Source organism: Nomascus leucogenys, chromosome 14, assembly GCF_006542625.1.
Source record: "Nomascus leucogenys isolate Asia chromosome 14, Asia_NLE_v1, whole genome shotgun sequence".
Taxonomy (NCBI): domain Eukaryota; kingdom Metazoa; phylum Chordata; class Mammalia; order Primates; family Hylobatidae; genus Nomascus; species Nomascus leucogenys.
In genome coordinates this window covers 39,177,274-39,197,556 of record NC_044394.1, presented here as the reverse complement: position 1 = coordinate 39,197,556, position 20,283 = coordinate 39,177,274, and the positions used below count along the sequence as shown (strand labels likewise).

Sequence of the window (20,283 nt, the reverse complement as noted above, 5' to 3'; positions counted from 1 at the left end):
CCAGATAGACGGCCCCGCCCCACCTTGAGAGAGCTGGGGACCCCGATACCCGGTCTGCGCCACAAATCTCCCCTCAGCCGGCCCCTCCTCCAGAGCGCCCGCCAGTCATTCATTTTATCCAGCCTCGCGCACAATGGCAGCGGCCTCTGGCCGGGTGCTGCGGGAACGCGGGCAAGCCAAGCCCCCTCTCTGGGCCTCTGTTTCTCCAGCACCAAGCAAGGGAGCTGAGTGGAAGCCCCAGGCCTGGGCCCATCCCAAACTTCATTTCCTCATTTCCTAGATTTGACTCTTTAGAACAAGACAGACCAGGATCCAAGTTATAGGGGTCCCAGGCCTGCTTTTTTGTGAGCAGGCCTGATGTAACTGCTGGGCCAGTTACATCACTCTGCCTCAATTTTCCTCATTTGTAACATGGGCCTAATGATGCTTCCTCACGGGCAGGCTGGGAGGCTAGTGACAATGTGGAGGGGAGCATGACCTGTGAGATCAGCCTGCCCCCTCTCTGCAAAGAAACCAGAAGATTGGCCTCTTGAGGACAGGAGTGGCCAAAGAAAGAGGCTGGAATTTCCTATCGTCTTCATCTGGTTTCCTCCCAGATCCAGCTGTAGGGATAGGATACCAGTGGGCCCAGTGCAGCTCCTGAAGGAGGAAGCCAGTACCCAAGGAAGACTGGCCCCAGGGCTGTCTGACCCCAGATTTGGTACTTATTCCCGGGAGCAGCTAGGATAGGGGCCGCAAAGAAGAGGTGGCTGTGCTTTAGATCAGAGCCAGGCTGCCCTGGATCATCACAAGCTGGGACTAGATCAGAGCAGGCAGCCCTGTTGAGAAGAGGGCTGGAAACCGAACCTGGTTCTGTGGCCTAGGGACAGAGCCAGGTGGGGCAGGAAGGAGGGAAGGGGTCCCAATGAGGTGGGTTGAAATAAACCAGAATTAACATTCAGGTATCTGAATGTGATAAGGCAGTGAGCTCCCTGTCCCCAGAGGTATGCAAGCAGAGAGAAGCACCCTTGGTGGAGGGCAGCCCAGGAAACTCATCAGGGGCCTGGGCCTCAGGCCTTCCCGACCCTGGACCGTCCTGAGTCAAGCCATCCTGCAGACTGCCTTGCTCAGACTCCAGATACAGCCTATCTGGCCACGCCTTAAGCAGGAGTAACATTCATGATGCATTTTAGAAGGGGTGTGTGGGGGAGAGAAGCCACAGAGCCCGAGTCCCTGGGGCTCAGCCTGGACATCCAGCTCCCTTTGTTCCTCTCCCAGAAGTGACTGCAGTGGAAAATTACCCAGAATAGGGGCACCAGAAGTCATAGGGGTCGCCAAACCACATCTCCCCAAGTAGCCCTGCTCAAGGGTCCACCCAGGACCCACTCCTTCCAGATAAACAACTGCTGGAGAACACAGAGAACAAAGCTGGCTTCTCCTCAGTGCCCCACCCCCACCAACACTCTGGAGGCTGCAGGAAGCTGGTGACTTCCCTGAAAATTTAAACAGCCCTTCCCAGGGAGGGGGTGGGATAGGAAGTGCTGGGTGAAGCCTAAATACCATTTTCTTCAGAGCTAGGCAGGTGATCTGGGTTTTCACCTGCTTGCTGCGTGACCTGGATCCACTTACCTCACTTTTGAGTCTCAGCTACTGGATCTATAAAATGGGAATAACCCTTTCTGCAGTCCCTCTGCAGAGGCAGAGAGGGTGTTTTGGAGTCATCATCACAACAGATCTGCCTCACTGTTTTTTGTTTTGTTTTGTTTTGTTTTTTGTTTTGAGACAAAGTCTCGCTCTGTCACCCAGGCTGGAGTGCAGCGGCATGATCTCGGCTCACTGCAACCTCCACCTCCCAGGTTCAAGCAATTCTGTCTCAGCCTCCTGAGTAGCTGGGATTACAGGCACACGCCGCCATGCCAGGCTAATTTTTGTATTTTTAGTAGAGACGGGGTTTCACCATTTTGGCCAGTCTGGTCTTGAACTCCTGACCTCAGGTGATCCACCTACCGCGGCCCCCCAAAGTGCTGAGATTGCAAGTGTGAGTCACTGCACCTGGCTATCACTGTTTTTGTTGTTGTTGTTTTGTTTTGTTTTTAAGACAGAGTCTCGCTCTGTTGTCCAGGCTGGAGTGCAGTGGCACAATCTCGGCTCACTGCAACCTCAGCCTCCCGGGTTCAAGCAATTCTCTTCCCTCAGCCTCCCGAGTAGATGGGATTACAGTCACGCACTACCACGCCTGGCTAATTTTTGTATTTTTAGTAGAGATGGGGTTTTGTCATGTTGGCCAGACTGGTTTTGAACTCCTAGCCTCCAGTAATCTACCCACCTCGGCTTCCCAAAGTGCTCGGATTACAGACGTGAGCTACTGCACCCAATCCACCTCACCGTTTTTAAATGGGTTACCACATATGTAAATAGAATAGCTCAATAAATATTCACTCCATCAACTGCAGGAGTTAGGGGGAAGGGAAAGAAGGTAAGACAAGGTCAACAGGAGACCTGCACCCCAGAAAATCCAACCCCCATGGGGCACAGTCCAACGTGGGTGTGGGAGGAATTTACATCTTTGCCACCAAAGAAACAAATCTTTGCCCCACAGCCTGGGATTGCCAGGGCAACCCTCAACGTGAGGGTAGGGGAAAACAGGAGAGGGGATCCATTTTTCAGGGAGAACATGCTTGTCTTGGCAGTTTCTCCCCTCAAAGATCCTGAGACCTCCAAACAAGACCCTCGGGCCCCGGTTGGCTGGGAAGCGTCGAGCACGCCCAAGGAACGTGGACACAAGCCCCTCTGTACTGGTGTGCCTATCAGGGGTCAGGGATCCAGCCTGGTCCACGGTGACCCGGTGACCCCGGCGGGCAGGTTCGGCACAGTTTACTTGCTGAGCGCTTACAGTGTTCAATGCTGTTTAAACCCATTCACTCCTCTCGACAGCCTCAGGAGGTTGAGGCTGTTAGCATCCCATTTTATAGGTGAGTAAACTGAGGCACGTGGAGCGGGGCGGTGAAGCGACTTGCTCAGGATCTCACAGCACTGCTGCCCGTGATTTTGTCTGGGATGGAGGCAGCCGCAGAGCCGGGCCGGCTCCGCACGCGCGCGGGCCAGGGCAGCGGCTGGAGACCCAGGGGAGCCGGGGCGCAGAGCCAGACCAGCCCCGCCCCCGCGGGCCCGGCGCAGCCAATGGGCGCCCGGCCCGGAGTGGGGTGACGCGGCGTCAGCGCGTAACTCCCGGGAGCCCAGCCCTGGGTCACATGCGCCGCGCCCACTCTACCCGGGAGATAGGGAGGGGCGGTGGGGGCAGGCTGGGCTCAGCCCCCAGGCCAGACACCTGGCCAGGACTGCCGCCAGGTGCGCGTCCCGGGCACCAGAAGGGCTAACACGGGACAGCCCCACCCGGGACTGCGTGGCGCGCCCAGAGCGGAGGATTCCTCCCAGGTTACCCAGCCCGGCCCCTGCCCGACCTCGGCGTTGCCAACTGGGAGATAGGAATTCGCATCTCCCCGCTTCCTCTCCAAGCCTCTTAGAGACTGAGAGGCAGCTTCTGTGGGTTTCGAGCCTTTTCGGGCAGGCGTCCAGCACGGGCAGGGCCTCTTCCAGGCCGCTTGTCCTGTCCAGCCATGCCCTCGGTGCCCGGAGCTCAGCAGTGGATGGCAGGGCAGGCACTGGGCAGGAAAACTGGGTTGTCCACTCTAGCCATTGCCTAGGCTACTGAAACCCCTCCCCACTCCCAGAGCCCCCCTGCCACCCTGCCTGGCCCTGCATATCCTTCTCTGCTGTGGGAGCCAAGCTGGGACCTGCCCAGGTTATGGCGGAGGGGCCAGGCTGTGGGAAGAGACTGCTCAGAGCCTGAGTCTCCCCTCCCCCACTTCTCCATCTGTATATAATGGGGTCAGATGACTGTTGACATGGGTGATTCTGGTCCTAGATGACACTCGTGGTCTCATTCCAGCTTGGGCTCTGTGGTGAGCTGGGCAAGTTCTTTCCAGCCCTCTCTGAGCCTCCATGGCCAGCTTTGCCCCTGGAGGCTCACACCCATGTGGGCACCTGCAGGCTTATCATGAGTCATTGAACACACCCTCCACAAAAGAGCTACATGAACCCCAAAGATTGCTGCACAGTGAGGGGTGTAGCTCACAAAGGCTGAGGAAGACTGATACCTGTTCCCTGGGGGGTAACTGGCTGTTTGAGGAGAGGCCAATTGCATATTGAATAGGGTGAGTCTAGCTGGCAGCAGGGAGAGTGAGGAAATCAATGTAATAAGGCCCCTGTGGGCATTGGGTTTACCACCCACTACACCAGTTTACGGATCAGGAGAGTAAAGAACAGAGTGAGGCAGTGACTTACCCAACACCTACAGTTAAGCCTGCAACCCCAGGGAGGAATGGGGTGGACAGGAAATGGCACCAGACAATAGAGTCCACTCAATTTCCGGAAGCATCCTACTTACTCCCTAGTGCTGAGAGTAGAGATTTTGCGTCCTGGGATGTTGAGGGCCTGGGCTTGGAGGCCCTGGACAGACTCCTCTGGGGTCTGCCTCAAAAGTTCTGACAGGGGCTCCTGTAAAATAAACTGATGGAATTTCTGGGTGGGTCATGCAGACCTGTCCAAGGTCTCAGGTTCTGCCCTCCCGCTGCCCCCAGGACCCAAAGGAGATCTTTTTCTTGGAAAAACCACAGGCTTCCACAATGCATCCCTCAAGTGTGCAGCTTGAGTGCCCTGGGGCTCAGCTATGTGCTCAGAGCCTCCTCTCCCTGCAGGCCCTGGAAGAGAGCTACAACACTTACTGGCTGCAGAGTGTCCTTGACTCTGGGAATGGAACCAGGCTGCACATTCCCCAACAGCAGAACTGAAGCAGCCCTGTCCTTCCCCTCTGGCACCAGCCTGGCACACAGCAGGCTCTCAGGAACACTGCTGAAAGCACAAGTGGCCTAGGTGTCCTGGTGAGTCCACAGTAAGTGTCTCAGGATCAATCTACTCTCCACAGGGTAGGGACAGAGCTCAGGCCTCTTTCAGTGCCCACATTGCCTGGTGCAGTGCTGGGGGCACATAATGAGCCAGGGTCTATGCTATCTGTTCAAAGGGACCTGGGTTTGCAGCCCCCCACCCCCACTTCAGAAACCCGCTCCCCTTCTCCCCTGGGTGTGGGAACCTCTATCTCACTCCAACTGGTCAGAAACAGGGCTCTGCAGAGCTCCCTGGAGCCCAGGGAGGCAACTGGCCAGAGGGAGCTGGGTGCTGCCCCTTCTGGCTATGACTGGTGATGGTGGTGGTCCCAACATGTCCCCTGCCGTGACCTGACTCCTATCAGTGGGCAGGAGAGCCCCTCCTGAGCCACGCTCCCAGAAGGGCTGCTGTTCAGGGTGGGTGGGGCAGCTTTATCTGCTGGCCATAGAAGTGGTGTCTTTCCCGCCCACTTCATGGACCTGTCTGGGAGGTCTGGCTCTGGGTTGGGTGCTGGTTCTGCCACTACTCCCTGTGCAGCCTGGGGCAAGCCTACAGCTCTTTCTAGTCCTCCATGTCTTCACTGGCACAGCAAGAGATTGGGAAGATCTCCAGGTTCATCAGGGATTTGGTGAGTCCACCCCGACTTGAGGTCCATCCTTAAGCCCCAGAGAAGGGATTAAAGGGACCTTGGCCTCCCAAGCCACTTGGAGAAGGCACAGTTCCCACAGGCTCCCACAATGCACCCCTCATGACCCCCTATGCCTCTGGGCCTGAGGGGCCTTCTTCCAGGAGGACAGCTGCCTTACAACAAAGGGCTGCAGGCGCCCACCTCCAGGACAAGCGGAGAGGGGGAAAGAAGCCTTTTTAGAAAGGGAGAGCAGGCTGTGGGGATGGGAGGAGACAGGTTTCTTTTTGGGGGAATAAAAATGTTCTAAATTTGGTTGCGGTGATGATTACCCAACTCTATGAATATTCTAAAGACTACTTAATTGTACACTTTAAATGGGTAAATTGTATGCTATGTGAATTATATCTCAGTAAAACTGTTAACAAAGAAAGTGTGAAGTCTACCTGGCTTGGACCAGCAGTTCTCAAATTCAGGGCCCAGCACAGGCTCTGCAGATAATGCCCAGCCAAGCTGTGGGAGTCCAGCCGAGGGTAGGGGCTGGGGCTTAGAGGGGGTCAGAGGGTGGCTTAGGCCTGCTTGCTCAAGGCCTGGGTGCCCTGGGCAAGGGTAAGTGGCCTCCTCCTGCCCATCTGGGACCTGGAGTGAGACCTAGGAACAACCACAGCACTTGGTCCTAGAGCTCTCAGGCAGGTTGTAGCAGGCTCACAGCCACTCCCACCAATGTCACAACCTGGGCCACGCACAGGGATTTTCCTGGCCAGGTAAGGGGCTGCTCAGACAGCCTGGCCACTGGAGAAGGGTGGACTGAGGGTCCCCATGGCCGCCCCTGCTTAAACAAAGCAGGTGGTCAAAACTGGCAAGCCCTTCAGACAGTCGTAGCCAATTCAACAGACCACACAGGCACAATTTGTTCAATTATTTATTTATTGTGGAGTATTTTACATGCAATAACCCAACTAGAGAGAGGGTATCTGGAAGGAGGGCCAGTGGGGTAGATGGATGCTCTGAGCCTTGGGTGCACTGACCCACCCTCCAGAACCAGCTCTGCCCACAGAAACACACAACAGTGACAAAAACGCTAAACTTCTAGGACGAGTGGACAGCAAATGCAACATTCAACACATTCCTCTTTTCAGTAGCCCCCAACAATCCTGAGAATCCTCACAATTAAGTGCAAACTTTAGGAAATAAATATCCGTCCCCCTCTCTGGGAGAGCCTGGAGGTATAGACAGGCAGAAGCGGTTCTGACTCAGGGGCTGATGGCTGTTCCCTACGGCTGGTGGCTGCAGGGGAAGCCTGACTTGGACCCCACAGATATGAAGGGCTGGTGACGGGCACTGGGGGAGGCGAGCACTTCAGGGGCTGACAGGCAATGTCTCTGAGGTGGAAACACTTCTCTCTGGGTGGGGAAGACTGGCTGTAACCCAAAGGGGTGAGACATCCCCACAGCCGACAGTGCAGAGGCTCCCGGGGACCACCCCAGCAGTGCCAGAGGCTGAGGCCAGGCTGCAAGCAAGCGCTCCTCCACATTGGTCTTCCAGAGCTGCCCCAGGGGCTGGCCTGGCCCCAGGTGGGCCCATGGCCTACCCCAAGCCATCCAGAAGGCTGGGACCGACTGAGTTAGAGATGTGTGTCTGCGGGGGCCCAGGGTGGGGTGTGGCAGTGGGAAGGAGGGGGGCAAGAGCGTGAGCATCGGCAGCAGCTGCCCTGCGAGCATCTGTTGCCCCTGGGCCATGTGGAGCCCTTGCCCCAACTCTCCGGGCTGGGTCCGCTCCTCCCCAGGGGCGGGAGTGACAGCACAGGCCCCAAGACCACCAGGTGGCATGGCGGGGTGGTGGGGGAAGGCTAGTGAACCAAGGCACCATCACTCACGTGGAGGCGCTAACAGAAAGACAGGACAGACAGATGGTCACCTTTCCCTCTAGCCCAGGCCAGCAACAACCCCTTGGAGGCTCCAGAGCTCCTTGTCCCATGCACACTGGTAAGCGAGCCAGTCATTCTCTCAGCCTGGCCACAGGTGGCCTGCTCAGTGCCTGGAGACTGCCCAGGCAGGGCTACTCTGCGGCAGGCAGGCCAAAGGCCCATGGTGCCGGGGGCCCAACTGTACATAGTGCCATTCTCTGCTGCCCACTGGCCAAAAAGGTAGGCAGGAGGAAATGGTTAGTTTTCACATCTCAGCACACAATGAACGCAGAAAGGGTTAAACACATTCCCAAGAAAATATTTTGACAAAATAAATATTTTAACCTATAATCAGGTATAATTAGTGCTTATAAGGAATCCCAGCAATAATTTAGTGTAATTAAGTATATACTGTATCTGTGATTTCTAACACTCATGGAGAGGCTGGTGGGCCTTGAAAGTCCAGGTTTCCTGGCAGGGCTGCACCCCCTTCCTGGACCAGGCAGCCTAAGGACTGTGCTCCCCAGATGGTGGGGTCTGGGAGCAGAGACCTCAGGACAGGACATCTCGCCAGGGCTAAGCGGAACCCACTCTGGGGCACTGGGGCTGTACTTGCTTCCTGTGCAGGCCTCAAGCAAGAGCCCCCTCTGCCTACAGGTGGGGCAGGCTACCTCTGGATAGGAGGTGCAAGTAGGCCACCCGAGGGGTGGCTCCAGGCCAGGAAGGCAGGTGACACTTGTCAGCGTGGCCAATGGCCTCCTGCCAGCCCATACAGGACCACCACTCCCTGCTGCCCCTGGGGCAGCCAGGCCTCTCCAATGATGCCTGGCAACCAGCTGGCACTGGAGCTGGAGCTGGGGTGGGGCAGTTCTGGGCATGGGTATGAAAAACTGCTTTGCTGGGGGCTCCCCAGGAGGGCGCCTATCTCAGCTTCACATACTACGGAATCCCTGCTCCTTTCAGAGCCTCCAGGCTCCTGACCTTTCGGGACTCCCAGTTCCATGAGGCAGGGAGGCTGGCTCTTCCCTCTGAGGACACTGGGTCTGGGCTGCCGTGCTGAGGCTGCGGAGCACTGACTGCCCGAGGTCCGGCCGCCCACCACCCGCAGGCCCAGCTCTGGCAGGGCCTCAGAGACAATCCAAAGGCAGCCAAAGGGCTGGGGCCTCTGGGTGCACCTGGGCCATCCCAGCCATCTTTTCTGCAGCGCAAGTGAAGCCAGCTGACTTCAGAAGTCTTCACATTCAAGCTGGCCTCAGGGGTGTCTGTTTTGAGAAACATTGAGGAGAGAGGCAGGGGCTCATCAAGCGTCAGGGAGCAGAGGGGCCAGGCAGGTGTGGCATGTGCTGCCAGAGAGGACAGGGCTAGAATCAGGCTGGCCAGGCTCCATGGAGGAGCTTCCTGGGTGAACCTGAGGAACTGGAGTGTGACAACCCAGCTAGTCTCGCCCTCAGCCAGACTGAGGTTTCCTCTCTGGAGGAAGCTGGAGGGCTGCTAGCCTGGCACAGGGTCCTGGGTTGGGCAGCACTTGCTCTTCACTGGAATAGTTCCTGTTGGTGCTCAGCATGACCCCCAGCTGAAGTCGCCATCCTGAATGCTCCCCAAAGACCGTGTCACTGGTCTCTTCTCCCGTCAAGCCCAGCCCCCCTTCCCCGCTCGGCTGGTGGTCTGGGCCGTCCTGCCAGGTGGGAAGGGCTAACTATACCATGGGTCAGGAACCTGTGCTGACCTAGGCAGTGCATGCTGGAGGGGACAGGAGCAGACTGACCCAGCGAGCTGGGCCCAAGACACACAGGGATGCACACAGCTGCAGTGTTCTCCTTCTGAGCAACAGCAGCCTGGTGAGAGGTGTGGGGCGGGTGTCTGGCTGCACCAGGGCCTGGGATGACCCATGAGTCCCTTGCCCATGGCCAGGAGACACACCAGTGAGGACACGGGATGGGAATACAGGTTACCAGCCCCTAGCTGCTCTGTCTGCCTTCAGGATCAGCTTGGGGAGAGAGTATAAATTGGTGGCCAGAGGACCTCTGAGGTGGGAGGAGGCCAGACCGTCAGGAGTCTGTGCAAGGAGGCCAAGGCCTATGCCAGGGAGCACAGCAGGGGCCTTAGTGCTTCCCAGGCCTCTCAGTCACCGGGAACCTCCAAAGATGCCGCAAAGCTGCTTGCTGCTGGCTCTTGAGGCAGATGTGCGAGGCTACAATAGGCCAGGCCACAGCACTGAGTGTGGCCCATGTGCACATCTGCGACACTTCCCCAGGCAAGCCAGAGCAATGCCTCCAGTGCAAGCCCCTCCACAAGCCAGGACCAGGTGTGTGGGTGTGAGCCTGCAGTGTGTGCGTGGCAGTTTGGTTTATTGGTAGTGTCATCTCAGCAGCGTACCACATGGCCACCATCTGTGGGCTGCCTGCTGCCCTCCCAATTGTCCTTGGCCCTCTCCCTGCCCTGGGAGCCTGCAGGGCCCCTTGGTGCCAGGCTCGGCTGCTGAGCCAGCTTGGGTGTAAAGCCTGGGCTGGCAGCTGAATGATGGAGAGAGGGTCAAGAAGGTGAGAGACCCCCCGTGGACACCCAGCAGAGCCTTCTCAAATGCTGATAAGCCAAACGTCACAAGGTGACAAGTCCAAGGAGTGAGACCAGGCCCATGGGTGCAGCACACCCTGCTCTTCCAGAGGTGCCTCAAAGCCCCCTCAGGGTGAGAGGGGCCCAGGAGGGCAGAATGCCTGAGAAGGTCGCTGAGCCAGGCAGAGGTGAGCACAGGGCGGGGCCGGGCCTGCTCCTTCTCTGTGGGCGGGTGGAGGAAAGACAGTCCGGGTGGTCTGCTCAGGAAGCACTGCCCGGGGCTGGGCCACTCTGCCTGGTCTTCCTGGGAGGAAACATCGGCAGAGGGGCCCGTGGTGGGAGGGGAGAGAGTCTCTGGCTGCAGCTGTCCCACCACTCAGAGAAAAGAAGTGGCTGAAGCTGGTCCTGACTAGTGGGAGGCCTGGGAGCAGATACGGTGGCATTTCCATGGAGACACAGGAGTGCAGGCCGTGTGGAGCTGGGGATGTAGGAGTGGCCAGTGCCTGGTGTCCATGGGGTGCGAGCGGGGACCCGCCATCTGGGGAGGCAAACCACAGAGCCGCTCACAGGGCAAAGAGGGCATCCTCTGACCGCTCTGGCTTCTTCCGGCCAGAAGGGTTTGAGGCTGGGGCAGGAGCCTCCATGGGGGGCGAGGGGAGGTCGGGAACCATTTCAGCAGCTTTGGCTCTTTCTTCAAGGAATTTATCAAACTCTGCAATACAAACCAAGGCAAGGGTCAGGGTTGGTGAGGGCTGGCCACCAGAGGAAGCGCACCCTTCCACTCCCCAGCCTGTTTCCTCCTCTAGGGCAGGCATGAAGCCCACCTAGGAGCAGGTGGGTAGGGAAGGGTTCGTGAGCTGCAGTGTAGGGGAGGCTCCCGGCTGTGCCCAGCCCTCCGGCCCTGGAGGGAAAGGCTCTGGAAGACACAGCCCAGAGCGCTCACCCCACCGCTGACCATTTTCCAGATCAGCACTGGGGTTTGTCCATTTTCCAGTTTGTCCATTTCCAGTTTTGTCCATTTTCCAGATCAGCACTGGGGGTGGGGCAGGGTAAGCTGGAGGGGCCAGCTTCTGATTAAACAGGCAGGAACCATCCCACCTACCCCACCCTTGCCCACCAATGGGGGACTGAGGAGATGCTGAGGAATGCAGTGGGGAGGGGGGAGGGCCCCATTTCTATGGGCACCCAGAGCTAGGGAGCAGGGTCCTCTGCAGTTTCCCCCCGCTGTGGAGCAGTCTGGCCACAGGGTCTGGCAGACTTGGGGAGAGGAGGACAGGAGCACGGAGAGGCAGGTGGAGTGGGGCAAGATGAGCTTGGGGAGGCAGGATGTGAAGGGCAGGGGATGTGGGGGTGGCCATGTGGGAGAACTAAGACCCCGCTGCTCCCATCCAGCCCATCAGCTGAGGCCCAGGAGAGGCTCCTCCCTTCTGGCTCAGTGGCCCAAGGGTGCTGCTGCACACCTCCACAAACTGCGTGTCTGAGCTGGGCTGAGCACCTGTGGGTCAGGACCAGGTGGCCATCTGCATCCGCTATTCACCAGCTCTGCAACTTTGTGGAATTGACATGTTCTTTCTGACCTCTGTTTCCCAATAAGTGAGATAAATCACACTTCCCAAATCAGCATAAGACCTGGGTAGGACAAAGCCACCCGTGAAGCCCACGGCTCAGCGCCTGGCACCAGTAGGTGCTCTGGCAGCAGGAGCTCCAAGGTGATGAGGGCTGGCTCCTGTGCAGCCTGTGCAGAGGCAACAAAAGGGGGCTATAAGGCCACTGGCCAGGCCATACCTTCACTTGTGACACCCTCCTCCAGATCATCGCCCTTCTGTGGGAGGAGCAGAGAGAATGAAATTAGGGCACTGGTCCAAGCACTGCCCACCCAGCCACCTGTCTGCCCATGGCCACCCTAGGGCAGCACTGCCCAGGGTAGCCCAAACAAAACTTCCTAATTTTCCCTGTTTCCAGATTTCTGTAATAGTAAAATACTGCTCTTCTTATTGGAGAAACAGAAGCTTTGTTTTTAAAAAACGAAAGCAAAAAAATTCAAACATGTTTTAGGTTTTGATCCTCCAGAAGGGCTGGAAAGAAAACTCCAAAAACGGTGCGGGCTGGTTCTCCAGACTGGGCTGCGGAGGGCGGGGCCTCGCCTTTGGCACTCTTGACGCTCTAGGGAGAGGCACAGAGCAGTAGCCACAGGGAGCTGAGCCTGAGCACACACAGGGTCACGTGTGCCCAACACAACACCCACTCACTGCCAGCCACAGGGTTTCTGGGAAGACGCTGTTGACACCAATAGCTGGAAACCACACGAGGCCTTGATGGATCAGGGCCACAAAGCCCACAGCACAGGGCCTGTCACTCAGTAGGTACTTTGGCGGTGGAGGCTGTACCTCCAGAAGCCATGTCCTGTAGCCTCCTGGCAGCTGCACCGGCCTCCTCCCGTGGCCCAGATTATATTACCTGCTGCTGGCTGCTGAAGGAGCCATGGAGGCTCTGTGCACTCAAAAATTAAAGTGCATCAGACTTGATTTTGTTTGGAGAACACAGTAGTGTCTTGAGCTCATGGGGTTCCCTGGGGACTGGGGAAGAGCAGCATGTGCAGGGCCTGATTGGGAAGGGGCAGGATGGGGAGGTGACAAAGCCCTGGGTTGGGCTAGGAGACCTGGGTTCCTTCCTGGCTCTACCACTGACCTGCTATGTAGCCTTACTGGACACATCCCTTCCCTGTCTGGACCCTGGGGTCCCCCTTAGAAGTTAAGGACCTTGGTCCTTCCTGCCTTGCTTCTGTGAGAGAAGCAATTTCTTTTTGAGGCATCCCCTTGGGAAAGATGTCCCGGGGTGTGTTCTTCCTCCCTGACACCCAGGCAGCTGCCTTCTTTGGCAAGGCATGTGTTTGGAAAGCCTGACCTTCTGGGGAGGAGGCCCAGAGCAGCCAGAGGCCCCAACTTGAGGCCTGCTGTCCTAGTGTGGGAGGTGGCCAGATCACCAGCCCACAGACAGCCAGGCTGACCCTGTGGTTAAAGAACTCAACAGGCTCTTCTGCCTGGGGACAAGGCCCCCTGCAGAGGAGGCAGCTAGGAGGGAGATGAGGTGTCTCCAGCTCTGGGGGAGAATCCAACTACCCCATGACTCTGGGCAAGCCACTTCCCAGAGTGCACTTCTTCATCCACCACCCTGACCCCCTACTGGGCTGCTGAGAGTGAAAGTGCTTTGTAAAGAACAGAGGGAGAGGCCAGCAGTTATCACATGCAGCCACTGCAGCTCTCCTTTTTTGGGACCTGTTGCCATTTTCAGATGCATAGTATCCTCATCTTCTAGCCCTATCTCTGAGGATGGAGACAATGGGTCTTTGGGGCAGGGTTTCTTTTAAATCAAAAATCAGGAAGGGAGGAGGGGGATGACAGCGAATTAAAAACAAAAGCACTGTGTGTATACTTCACAATTAAAAAAAAAGAAATGAAAACAAAAAACAAAACAAAACATGCTCCCCCTACACTCCTTCCCCCAAAAAACCAAAGCACGCACACACATCTGAAATGGAAAAGATACTGGGGGGACGGCAAGTGTGTGTTTTGGAGCCGGCTATGGCTAGGACTGTGTGGGTGAAGGAAGCTGTGCCCAGGGCCTTGCCCCCAGCACAGCTGGCCTCCACAGGCCTGGAGGCCACTGCAGCACCCACAGCTATGGGCTGATGTCGGGGAGGAGGGGCAGCTATGGAGCTTGCCCAGACCTCCCTTCTCCACTGACCCAGACAGGGGTGGAGCCCCTGCTGATGCTCCCCCAAGGCCTGTCCTCAGAAGAGCCTCTGGCGCTCCACACCCCACAGATGAAATAGAAAAGTCGAGTCTCACCAGGTCGGTCCTGAGCCACACCTCAATGTCGTCCATGACAGAGGGCTGCGCAACGGGGATCTATGGAGGTGGCAAGCAGCGGGCCAGGCAGCCCCCACACAGCCAGCAAGGGGAGACAGAACACCAGAACAAAGGAAATCATCAACAGCAACCCCAAATAAAACCAAAATGTACACAGAGCAAAAAAACACAATTGGCACGGCACACAGGGGCAACACAGGGCAGCCACGTGTGAGATGGCAGGTGAGGAAAGCAATGAGGTGCAAATGATAAGAAGCAAGCTCCCCGGCAGGGCCGGCGGTAAGGAAGGTGGCTGTACGTGTTCTTGAAATGGAGAACTTTTTGACTATGAGTGTCCACTCTCACAGTGCGGGGCCTTTCAGCCCGGGGCTGCAAAACACCTTCTAACTTCAGGAAGGTGCTGCCATGCAGGCTGATTCTGAACTCAGTCACTATGACAGTCCACTGTCAAGCCCAACCCAGGGAAGGCCAAGTGACAGCCTACCCAGAGCAGAGTACAGGTGCTCAGAGGGCAGGGCAGCATCAGCCCTGGGGGATGCAGGGGGTCTGTTTGCTCCGCTGAAGAGATTTTGAAATGCGTCCTGGTGTATTTCTGAGTGGAGAGGGGAACTGGAGGAGGTGCGTGCTCCGCTGGGCTGGGTGTGGCCTGGTAGACAGAGGCAGGCACATTTTACCATCAACAGAAACACAGCAAAAACGAGGGCTCTGATGACAAAGGGGACTATGGGGCTTTAGTCTTCTTTGTGTCTCTTTAGGGGAAATTCATGAAGCAGCCCTGAAAGCAACAGCTCCCTTTAGTCTCGTCCTTTCTTCCCTGTGTTCAATGGCTGGCTGTGCTTCAGGAGTCAAAGAAACCAAGTTCAGCTGAGCACTGGGGTGCAGCAGCCAGAGCCAGGGGGGTGACAGCTTCCAGGCATACTAAGGTGTACCACGGGGGTGCCTGAACAGTCACCTTACTTGGGCCCCTGTGCCAAGCACCTCAGGGACAGAGACTCTGAAAAATGCACGTGGCTAAAAAGGTTTAAGTTGCTGTCAAATATGACATGATAAGAAGTAAACTCCCTAGAAGCCATGTTAATGGAATGTTGGCTCCCAGCCTAGAGAAATGAGGTGATGGCCCTTAATCACCTCCTCACCTACCCTGGCTCTGGGAGGTTCCCTTCCGGGGCTCACTTGCAAGACCCCTATTTCTATTACAAAAATGCCAGCACTGTGTCTATAGCTGGCTTCACCCAATGCCATGATCTAGGGTAAGACTAAAGTAAAAATAAGCAGTAATAAAAGGAATACATACTCCAGTGTCTATCAAATGTAAAAAATAACACGACCTTCACAAAGAAAAAGAACAAGGAACACATATCACCAGCAGTGATGTGACAACTCCAGTCCTGGAGGTTGACACCTGCTGCTGATGGTGGGGGAGGGTGGTTTGGGGTCCCAGGTGGAGTCCAGCACTCTGAACAGGTGTCTACGATGCCACCAGAGCTCTTCACTCCCTCAGTGAGCTCAGCTGGCCCCTTGCTCTGAGGAATGTGCTGTGTGTCCTAACTTCGGACCCAATGTGGGAAGCCCACAAGAGCACTTTCAGAAAGGCCCAAGCCAGTCACTGATCAGATTAGGAAGAGTCTGTGTTGCCCATTATTTATTTGACTTACTGGGGACTTAAGAATGTTGAATTGAGCAGGGCATGGTGGCTCACGCCTGTAATCCCAGCACTTTGGGAGGCCGAGGTGGGCGGATCACCTGAGGTCAGGAGTTCGAGACCAGCCTGACCAACATGGAGAAACCCAGTCTCTACTAAAAATACAAAATTAGCTGAGTGTGGTGGTATGCGCCTGTAATCCCAGCTACTGAGGGGGCTGAGGCAGGAGTATCACTTGAACCTGGGAGGCAGAGGTTGCAGTGAGCCAAGATCACGCCATTGCACTCCACCCTGGGCAACAAGAGTGAAACTCTGTCTGAAAAAAAAAAAAAAAAAAAAAAAAGAATGTTGAATTGAAAAGGTATCAGGGAGTCTTATCACCCAGACATGAACCCTAGGGACAAGAGGCATGTGGGTCCTCACTGGGGGGATGGAGGCACAAATGACTGACAGATGTGTTAACAATGCCTAAGGCTGACACTTCCTTGCCCATCAAAAGGCAGTAGGGCACACTGCTACTCTGTGCTTGCTGGCAGGCTTTCTGCCTTGACACATTCCTGGAACAGGACACGCCAGTTATCATGCTCTCAATGACTGTAAGTCAGAATGCGTGGCCTCTGGGAGGACGCATGCTATGCTGAGTCCCCAGAACTGAAGCTTAGAAAGTCAGCAGCATCTCCAGAGAGAAAACAGTCCCACCCTAGCGGTTAGAGTGCGCACCAGCCCTTTCTTTACACCTGACCAGCTTTTGTCCACTTAGCAGAAACAGATTAGATGTCCTGAGCTTTCCAATGTGTTGCAAAAGCTACAACAAAGACATTAAGGGGTCAGGGGCCTTAAACCTTCAGCTTTTTCTTGTAATTGTTTTGTTGCTGTTAAAGAACAAATCCCTTGAGGCCTGGGGTCATACTTTAATTTTCTTCTTTGGGGATTAACCTTGAGAGCCAACATGCTCAGAAAATAAACAATGACACTTAAGAAATTCCGCACCCCCTCAAAAATAACTTCCCAAAAGCTGGATCATGGGAACCCTTTTCTTCCATGTCCTAGATTTTTCCAAATAAGTGGTATGTTTATGGGATGGCATCCTCCAGACCAAGCCCTAGAGGGCACGCTGAGGAGGACGGTGCACTGGGTGGGGTCCATCTGGGCCCTCGCACTCACTGGTGGCAGGACCTGGGGTGAGTTGCTCCTCTCTGGACCCCACTTTCTTCACCGGAGAGCTCTCGAGTTTCTTCTATCCTAAGAAGCCTCAGAGATTTGGGTGGAGAGGCAAGAGCAGGGGACAGAGGCCTGAGCAATGCTTGGCCTCAATTTCCTCATGTGAAATAAGGCAATTGCTAGGTTGTATTTGGCTTTCAATTCTTTATGACTCAGAACCCTTAACTTTCAGGTTGGTGCTTCTGTTTTCTAATTCAGAAACCCAGGGATGTCAGAAATTATGGGAATTGACTCATTACAATATGGAAGCCACTTGGCCTCAGGGCGTGAACCATGGTGGAGTAGGGTGATGGTTAACAGTTAAGCTTATATAACATAAGCTTAAATTGACTTTCTTGTGGCCGAACACAAAACCTTAGCTATCTAAACCTCTCGTCCTGGTAAATAAATGCCTTGAGTATTATAACAGGGCAAAGTTCCTTCTAATAATGTAGGTGCTATCAGACTCAGACTAAACATGTACACTACTTGGAAAATATGCACTAAAGAAACTGTGGGAGGCCGAGGACGCGCTCCTTGTTAGGCTGATGGGAGGGAAGTGGGGCCCTGGCTGGAGGAGGGGGCACTGCGCTGAGTCTTAGGGGACTCTGTTTCTTCCCTGCCGCTTTGAGCAAGTCACCAGGCCCCTAGGAGGCCTCGGTGTCCTCATCTGTCAGACTAGGGGCTGGCCCAGCAGATTCCTAAGAAGGCTGGTGGCTCTGATGTGTCACAGTTTTAATTTTATTTATATTTATTTATTTATTTATTTATTTTGAGACAGAGTCTTGCTCTGTTGCCCAGGCTGGAGTGCAGTGGTGCGATGTCAGCTCACTGCAACCTCTGCTTCCCAGGTTCAAATAATCCTTGTGCCTCAGCCTCCTGAGTAGCTGGGATTACAGGCGTGAGCCACCACACCTGGCTAATTTTTTCTGTATTTTTAGTAGAGACAGGGTTTTGCCATGTTGGCCAGGCTGATCTCAAACTCCTGGCCTCAAATGATCTGCCCAGCTCGGCCTCCCAAAGTGCTGGGATTACAGGTGTGAGCCACTGCACCCAGCCTGACATGCCATAGTTTCAGCATTTTCTTGGACAATGATCCAAGCTGAAGGCTGGTCTGAGGGATCTGAAGAAGAGTATGAGTTGGAAGAGAGGGACAGAAAGGAAGAAGACATGTGAAGAGAGAAAAGGAAGGAAGCTAGCAGAGGAATGCCCTCCAATAGAGACTGCTGCCCGAAGCTCAGCCCCTCTGAAGATAGGTAGGCCAGGCTGGCTTGGCTGAGGCAGTGGCTAGACCAGCCCTGCCCACTTTCAAAGTCCACAGACATCTTGGATGTCAAAAGCCACAGGTTTTGATCTGAGTGGCAGGTGAGCCATCCTGCTGTCAGCTGATTCTCACTTGAAACTGCAGGCAGGGGCAGCTCTGCCTCAGGGATCAGGAGAGAGGGTTGCCTGCCCAAGAGGGAGAGGTGTGTCTGTCTGGTACTCCAGGGGTTAGGATTATCCTTCCAGAGTAAGAGGAGCCTTGGGGGCCTCCAGGTCTGAGGAGGGAGTCCCACCTCCAAACCCAAGCCTGGGTTTTGGCAGCAGCATTCTTTACTAACCTACCTCTGTTCTTGTTTTGACTTAGATTCTCTCACATGAGGATATTTTCCTGGCTGCACCCTGCAAAAGGGAGACACCCCTAGCTGATCACCAGCCAGGAGAGGCAAAAAGACCTCACACTAGAGAGGCCAGGGAGAGAGAGCACAAGCCTAGCAGTCTCCCTGAGAGCCGCCCGGCCCTAGCCCATTGACAGGTCTCATTTCTCTTCAACCAGTAATAAGCCTGGTGGTGTCAGTTAACTTCTGTGTTGGCTCTCCACACACCCGAGTCCCAGGAGCATAAGGGTTCCAACAGATGCTCCTCTGCAGCTTGCCACAGCCCCATGCCCACAAGGAAACCCACCTGTCCAGTTTTCAATGCAACAAGAACAATTTCTGTAGCTCATGTGTGCTATTTCCAGGGAAGCTGTGAATCCCTTCCTACGACACTTCAAGCACCACCCCACTGGGACAAAGTCTAAAAGCCTTTGATCTCACTCAATAGTACAAAAAGTTTCCAAGTAAAGAATTTGTACTCAGGAGGCTTCAAAAGACTCAAGGTTTCTACACTATGGGAAATAAGGCAAAGCAATTAATATTTGTTGTAAAGAAAAAAAAAACAACTGCAGTCAGGCAGGCAAGACACCAGGTTAGCTGTTAGTTAGGTTTGTTTCTGGGAAGTTAGAGACTGGAGCTCTATGTGGGACCTGGCAGTGGCGAGGCAGTCTGTGTGGGCAGAGACAGGCACCACCACCAGCTGCCAAGGCCACCCTCAGGGGAGTTTGTGTGGGCAGTATCCTTTTTTGCAGGATTAATAGGCACAAGGGCACATGGGCTGGATCTTCCCAATGAATGGACATGGTCTCCAGAAGCCCTGCTGCAAAGGCCCCCGACATGTGGGCCAGAGGCCAGCCCGTCCCTGAAGAAGCAAACGAGAGGCCTGGGCCAGCGCATCTCTCTAAGAATGGGCTTGGGATCTAGTGGAGGAACTGCCTTCTCACCCAGAGCAGGAGTGTGCTGCTGCTATGACAGGTGGTGGGAGACCTGCCCAGGCTGACAGCAGAGCTGTGCAGAGGGCACCAGCCCAAGCTGGGTGGCAGGCAGATGCCCCTTGCTCCCACGGCTCTGGGCGATCCTGCACGACCCAAGTTCCTGCTCACTGGTCACGCTTTGCTCAAGCAGGTGGACCCTGTGCTGCTTGCAGTCTAGGACCTGCTGGCCTTTCCTCTGGCCACAGCCTAGCATAGCACACTAGGGGCAGTTATGTATTCCTCTCATCCCACCCCACCTGGAGGGAGAGGCGCATGTTTGCACTGCGTTCATCATCTTTCCTTCTCTGCATTCTCTCCAGCTCAGGCTGCACCACATGTACCAGAGCTTTGGGCTCTGCTAGAGGTGATATGGTCATCCCAAGGCATACAGCCTGAGACGAGCTGACCCTCTCTCCATGCACCAGGCTCAGGCCACATGAACAGATAAGGCAGGAGGACCCTTGCAGGTCTGTGGGCCAGGAAAGCTCTGCTACATGAGAACTAACTGTGTTTACAACATTGAACTCCCCTGGGCTTTGTTTTCTTTTTATTCTGTTTCTACTGTGTTTGTGTATTTTTTTTTTTTTTTTCTTTGAGAGGGAGTCTCACTCTGTCACCAGGCTGGAGTGCAGTGGTGCAATCTCAGCTCACTACAATGTCTGCCTCCCAGGTTCAGGCGATTCTCCTGCTTCAGCCTCCCAAGTAGCTGGGATTACAGGCACATGCCAGCATACCCAGCTAATTTTTGTATTTTTAGTAGAGACAGGGTTCCACCATGTTGGCCAGAAGGGTCTCGATCTCCTGACCTCGTGATCTGCCTGCCTCAGCCTCCCAAAGTGCTGGGATTACAGGCGTGAGCCACCACACTCGTCCTGTGTATTCTTCAAGAGGTTTCAAATCATTTTGAGGGACTTACTGGATACAAGTCACTATATTATAAAAATCTGTCAAGCC

General features: G+C 55.2%; 1 protein-coding gene across 8 annotated transcripts in view; it reads right to left on the bottom strand.

Moving 5' to 3' along the window:
- Nucleotides 1-6,469: 6,469 nt before the first annotated feature.
- The window catches only part of TOM1L2 (target of myb1 like 2 membrane trafficking protein), a 135,053-nt gene continuing 121,239 nt past the window's right edge, over nt 6,470-20,283 (bottom strand). For 4 of the 8 annotated variants that reach the window (XM_030827640.1, XM_004090377.3, XM_004090379.3 and 1 more), the window contains 3 exons: nt 13,856-13,915; nt 11,793-11,829; nt 6,470-10,719 (listed from right to left, as the gene is read on the bottom strand). In XM_030827640.1, the coding sequence (XP_030683500.1) occupies nt 10,571-10,719; nt 11,793-11,829; nt 13,856-13,915 (246 nt within the window). In that variant the 3' untranslated portion in view covers nt 6,470-10,570. The remainder of the gene's footprint in view (nt 10,720-11,792; nt 11,830-13,855; nt 13,916-20,283) is intronic. The other 4 variants (XM_030827643.1, XM_030827642.1, XM_030827641.1 and 1 more) reach the window with 2 other exon arrangements.